Source organism: Gavialis gangeticus, unplaced genomic scaffold (genome assembly GCF_001723915.1).
Source record: "Gavialis gangeticus isolate Ggan-Ray unplaced genomic scaffold, GavGan_comp1, whole genome shotgun sequence".
Classification (NCBI taxonomy): domain Eukaryota; kingdom Metazoa; phylum Chordata; order Crocodylia; family Gavialidae; genus Gavialis; species Gavialis gangeticus.
Window position 1 is genome coordinate 7,505,662 of NW_017729023.1, and position 6,226 is coordinate 7,511,887.

General features: G+C 39.4%; 1 protein-coding gene across 2 annotated transcripts in view; it reads left to right on the forward strand.

Moving 5' to 3' along the window:
- Positions 1–6,226, forward strand: part of WRN (Werner syndrome RecQ like helicase) — a 197,497-nt gene that overhangs the window by 58,559 nt on the left and 132,712 nt on the right. For both annotated transcript variants that reach the window (XR_002097222.1, XM_019516772.1), the window contains exons 5-6: positions 867–1,015; positions 4,691–4,840. Coding sequence is in view for 1 of the 2 variants with exons in the window: in XM_019516772.1 (XP_019372317.1) it covers positions 867–1,015; positions 4,691–4,840 (299 nt within the window). In the remaining variant the exon portion in view is untranslated. The remainder of the gene's footprint in view (positions 1–866; positions 1,016–4,690; positions 4,841–6,226) is intronic.

Here is a 6,226-nt window from a genome sequence, read left to right on the forward strand (position 1 = left end):
TGTTGACTCTGTTTTAAATTAGTATTAAACTGCTTAGGGTTTCAGTACTGGGAATAATTATGTAAAAATACAATTGTATGTTACTGAATTTTCTTTTTCAGCAGTATGGATTAGAAATCATTTATTAAAAGAAATTGCCTTTTTTTTACTTCCTGATTTTCTTATAGTAGGGTTGTCCAATTGGTGGCCCATGGGCTGCATGAAGTCCCCAAGGGGGTTAACCTGCAGCCCCTGGGCTTCTGGTCTGGGCATTGCTCTTCCCACCACTTCAGCTGCTGTGGTCACAGCTGGAGTCTCTTTCCCCCTTCCTCCTTCAACCTGGGGGTGGGGCGAGGTGGTTTGCAGGGCTGAGGCAGCTTCTGGCTAAGAGGTTTGCAGGGGGACCTCAGATAGTAAAGGAGTGCTGACACAGTGACATAGAGGGGAAGGGGCATGCCATATGGTGGGGGAGATGCATGCAGCACAGTGTGATGGGGGCCTGTGGCCCCTGGCCACTGGTACATTAGACAGCCCTGTCCTACAAAAAAAAAAATGTTTTCGTATGTGGAAAATAATTTTGCATAAAACCAGTGTTTTGCCTATACAGAAAATATTAAAAATCAGTCAGTTTTCCAATTAGCCAAAAAAAAGGACTGTTGTACTTTGGCATTATAATGGCTTCCTGTAGTCACTTTGGGCATTACTTTTTCTTTGTCAGTATGTTTATAGATTTGGGCATGGTGACCATTTATTTGGCTATTACTTAAAAAAATGAGGATTACGCTAATTGATCCTTTTGATTTGAATCTACCTATTCCCATATGAACAAAGTCCCTGGTGTCTTTTGTCATATATTTGGTTACACTTTGACCTTTGGTCTGTTTTAGGTTTTCCAACAGGACTCAAAAGATTACTGGAAGATGAAACGATTAAAAAAGCTGGCGTAGGAATTGAAGGAGACCAGTGGAAGCTGATGAGTGATTTTGAAATCAAACTGAAGAGCTTCGTAGAGCTGGCTGATGTTGCCAATGAAAAAGTAAAAACAATCAGTCTTTTGGTTTGGGTGGGGTTTCATCATTAGTTTATCAAAAGGGGAGGCCTTTATGTTTATTGACTATCAATTATGATGTCAAACATACTGTTGATTTAACTGAGAATAATAGTACCAGTTATGTTTCTTTTAAAGCATGTTGAATGATCACTTCAGTAAGAGCCTACAGTATTAAATACCCTTACTTTCATTGCTCCTCCTCTTCCAGTTATTCCAAACTCATGTCACACGTCTTTTTTCACCATTTTTGAAAACTTAACAATGACCTTAGCAAAGCTGAGACAGAATAATACCCCAAATAAATTGACTATGACAATCAGATGTGCTGAACTGCTGATACAAAAGAATTGCTGTTAGAGTTGGAACCAAGTGCCTTTAAAGTTCTTAAGGTGTGTGAAAAATACTTTCGTAAGCAGTCTGAAAGCAATAAGGAGATCTGGACGCTACTTCTATTCAGACTTGTGCCTCCTTTGGGAAAGGCAGGATATAAATCAAATAATGATAATTAGTTAACAGATCTAGGAGTTGTAGCTTGGCTATTAGAGTGTTATGATTTTAAATCTGGGGTTCCTGAATTTTATTCTCGATGTGTACAACCTGCCTGTAAACTAGTAGTTACCAAATCTCCTCTCCCTCCTTTCTAAGTAGCAATAAGTTTCTTTGATTTCATACACACAATAACTATTCGTGTGCCTGCAAGTTACAGGGGGCAGGACTCACTAATGTCTAACTTTCTCTGTGGTAATTGTTCCTGTGTCTGCAGTTACCCCACCTTAAATGAAAGCTGAACTGAGGCAGGGTGTTTTCATTTAAGGGTAAGCTGTCCCAGAGCATGGACAAACTGCCTGGACAAACTGCTTCAGTGTACATTGTAGCAGAATGCCTACAGGAGCCTGTAGCAATACAAATGTAGCAAAACTATTCCAATTTTAACCTGTTTAGTCCAGGATTAAAGATGGGTCAGTTATGTATGGTTAGGCTCGGGTACACGGAACAATTACAGCGTAACAGTTGTTGCATGCTTCTGAGCAGCAGTTTCCCATCCCCTTTTGAAGTTGCTCCAAGTGTACATTTGTCCGTGCCCCTAATTTAATTCTTGCTGTGGGTTAATTTAGGGCACAGGGACAGATACCCTGGAGAAGATGAAGGACATTATGTTCCTACTCTGTGTTACTTTCCTGTGCCCTTAATTGATGAGGAGCAGGGACTGACCAAGACCGCAGTAACCATTTGTGTGCCCTCAGATATCAGGAGCAGCGAAATCTTTATTTAAGAATAAAAAACCCACTGTGCTTATTTTCATTAAATGCTTTCTCCCCTGTATTGTATTATACCATTAAAGAAAACAATGGTACAGTTGAAAGCCAACCATAGGAAGATAAAGAATAGGATAATACATGGGGAAACATATTATTAGATGTTTCATTGATATTGTTTTTACAGAGTAAAATATTAAGGTGTGTTTTTGTGGCTGTAAGAATTCTTGACCAAAGTGTTTCAATTCTAGATGATTGGCAAATATTTTAAAGTCCCAAATAATTGCATACAACAGCTTGCAAGATTCTCCTTATGACTAGCTGGGCAAATTTGTGTGTACAGTTCATTACCAGCAGAGCAACCTTTAAGTTAAGTCTACTACAGAACTTTCTAAAATAAATTGGAGAGTAAATTCACAAAGGGTCTTTAAGGCCAGGGAAAAGGGTACCTGACTTGGGAGGGTGTGGTTCTGTTCCCTGCTTCCAATTTTGTTTATGCCTTTTATCCTGATTCTCTAATGCAAAATGCTTAAAGGGTTTTTAGAACCCAGTACTTCCACCCCTCCCGGGCCAGTGCCTTCAATACTGTGCTACCTGCCTCTTGGAGTCTTGGAATCCTTTTTACTCAGTGACCCAGCTTCAGTTGTGCAGAGGAGAGTGCCTAAAGCCCAGCTCAGTTGCTAGGCTAATAGAATAAGTTGGAAATATGGTTTTGAACCAGATCTCCATGTTTCTGCATGAGGCCTTTAAACACTAGGTAACTATATAAAAAGTAGCTTTGCCTATGTTCTTGAATGAGGGTGACCAAGTATTACATTCTTTGCAGATTTAATAAGGCTCTTTGCATGTGTTCTGACTACTCCTTACAAAATCAGACCCTTCAGGGGACTTAGGCATGGGGATTTTTGGGAAGACTACATGGAGTTAGGCATGAGAAAAGGGTTTAAAGCCAAGTATTTAGGATAAGCCAAGATTGCAGTGCCTCTGGGTATGCATCATGATATCTGAACTTTAGGCAGCTAAGTGGATTTTTTGGTGAAAACCTAGGTGTTTAGGGCTCTCAAGCACCTAAGGAAGTTGGTTAGCATTTGGAAGATGGGATTGAGTGAACATGTAGCAGAACAATGACATGTATAAATTCAGACTGGGGAATGACAGGCTAGGCTCTTGTACTGCAGAAAAAAATTCCTGGTGATTACAGTGGATGATGAGCTGAATAAATGCTAACAATATACTCTTGGTGGTTTTGCACTAGTAGCATTCTGGGATGTATTAACAGCAGTATCACTAGCAAATCAAGGGAAGTCATACTTTTCCTCTGTTTGGACTCATGAGGCCTCACCTGGAGTGCTCTGTCCAACTTTGGCTCCCATACTTCAAGAAAGAGTTGAGAAAATAGAGTCCAGCACAGAGCATTGAAAATAATTAGAGGACTCGAAAACATGACATACAAGGAAAGGCTGAAAGAACTAAGGCTGGAGAAGAGATGAGTGAAGGGGTGGGCACATAATAACAGATAAATGAAGTGTGGTTGTATGGTAGATGGATATATAGATTGTTTTCTGTACCTCAGGGGTCAAGACTAGGAACAGTGTTTGGAGATTGGGAAAAACATTTTCCTAATGAAAGTAACTAAGCACAGGTTACCCAGAGAGGTTGTGAAATCTCTCTCCTTGGAAGTTTAAGACCAGGTTAGACACATTTGAAAGGGATGGTTGAGTTGGGGACAATCCTGATTTGAGCAAGAGTTTAGAGTAGGGCCCCTTATGGATGTTATTTTGTGTAGTGCTAAGCTCCCCCCACCGGGCCCCCTTCTGCCACAGCTGGTGCCTTGGTAAACGTTATAAAGATGGTGGTCCCCAGCAGCAGCTGGAGGGCTGCAAGAGGGTCTATGTACCCAGTGGCTGCTGCATTAACCTTCTGCTTGTGCCAATGCCTCCTTCTGCATCAGCTGCCCAAGGCTCAAATTGTACCAATTAGGCGTCTGGAAAATCATACAGGAATAATATGACAGAGGCAGGAATTCTGAGTTCTTCAATTACAAAATTGCAGTCATTGGGTTTTTGGTTGTAGCTGTGTTGGCCTAAGGACATAGGCAGGCAAGTTTCTTTGGGGAGATGTGTTATCTTTTATTAGACCGACGGAGTAGTTGGAAAAATAGCAAGCTTTCAGGTGCAGTCACCCTTCATCAGGCATAGGGAGTCTTTGCTGGTCTTTTTGTAGTCAACTCTCCTAACTCTACAGCATGTAGAGTAATCCTTATATTGAGGATTTAGTTAGGTGTGGTGATCCAGGAGCCTCCACTTTCACTACAATGTTGAGTTGGTTTTGTTATCTTAAGAAATTATTACTACTACTACTGCATAAAATTTATTTGTACTTAATAAATATTTCTTATTTTTAGCTTAAGTGTAAAGAGATATGGAGTCTAAATGGTCTGGTAAAACACCTATTCAGTAAGCAGCTTCTGAAGGACAAGTCTATTCGTTGTGGTAACTGGGAAGACTTTCCACTAAGCGATGACCAGAAATTGTATGCAGCCACTGACGCCTATGTACGTACAAAGAGAAGTCTATTCCATGTATAACTTACTCCTTTTAACGTTATTTGTGAACCTTTTAAGTGTCCTGCTGCTGTGGTGCTTACCAAAAAGCCCACTGAAATTTTTTTGCAACAACTTTGTAAGTACTGCCTCTTTAGCATGGTAAGCTCTCTACAAGATATTATTTAGTCTGTTGCACAAATATTGATTTGTTTCTAATTTCATTTTAATCCATGAGTCATTTGAAGGTCATTTCAAGATACTGTTTTCCCTGCAGATGGACCTGATTTGTAAATATATATATTTTCTTAGATTAGGAGTATAAACCTGTAGTAAGTAAGAGCAATAGAAAAAGGTTATAATTAATATAATATGAAGAACAGTAATACCTTAAGGCAAGGATATTTGTGAGTGATATCTTCTGTTGGACGAACCACACGTTTCCTGGACTGTCGCAGCTACAATGAGTCCAACACAGATACCTTAAAACATTTATCTTAGATAGGAGTAAAATTTTTATTTATCAATAATTAAAGAATAGAAGAAAAGCAATATAAAATACCAGAATAATATGCTGAAATAAATCTGTAGCATTTGGCAAATCAAGGTCACAGTCTAATAGTGGGTACGTGTTTCCCTCAGGGACTCAGAATGCATTCAGTTGAGTATAATATTCACTAGCTTTAGTGTTCTCTAAGCATTATTACCAGAGATCCGGGTTTTCCATTCCCTGCAGGCAAACGTGGAAGAACATGGATTTTCTCCTTTAAAGGAGAAAATCCGTGTTCTTCTGCATTTTTTGGCAGAAAATGGAAAAGCCAAATCTCTGCTTTGGAAAAACTCTTATTTATTTTCAAGTCATGTGTTAAATGTAGTCAGGTATGTTTAACTCCATAGTTAGCCATCTCTTGGGGCAGCTTGCCATATCTCCATCCTTTATCATTGTAAAAGGACTGTATTTGGCTCTTTACAAACATCCTTATTCTAGGAAACTTACAGGTAGGTAAGTAGAATACCCAGGATATTCTTTAATTTACAAATAGATCCTGATTTTTCTTATCAGCTGGCATATCCAGTCTGATCAGAGCAGTCTGCATCAGGGATAGGCAGCTATTTTGGTTGGTGGGCCACTTAATTAGTTTTGGTGAGCTGCTGAGGGCCGCGCGCACAGTTTCAGAAGATATCATTTTAACAAAGATAAAAAACAAATCGTATACTAAAAACCAAACATCTACTGTAACATTTTAATTTTATTTAAAAAATAATAGGTTTTGACCTGACTTATGGTTTTTTTGAGTAGTGTATATCGAGGTGATTGCGTAGTAGCTTGAAATACACAATATACAAGAGTAAGAGTTTATGGGGTGTGTGAGGGTGGGGAAGTTGTGTGTGTGTGTG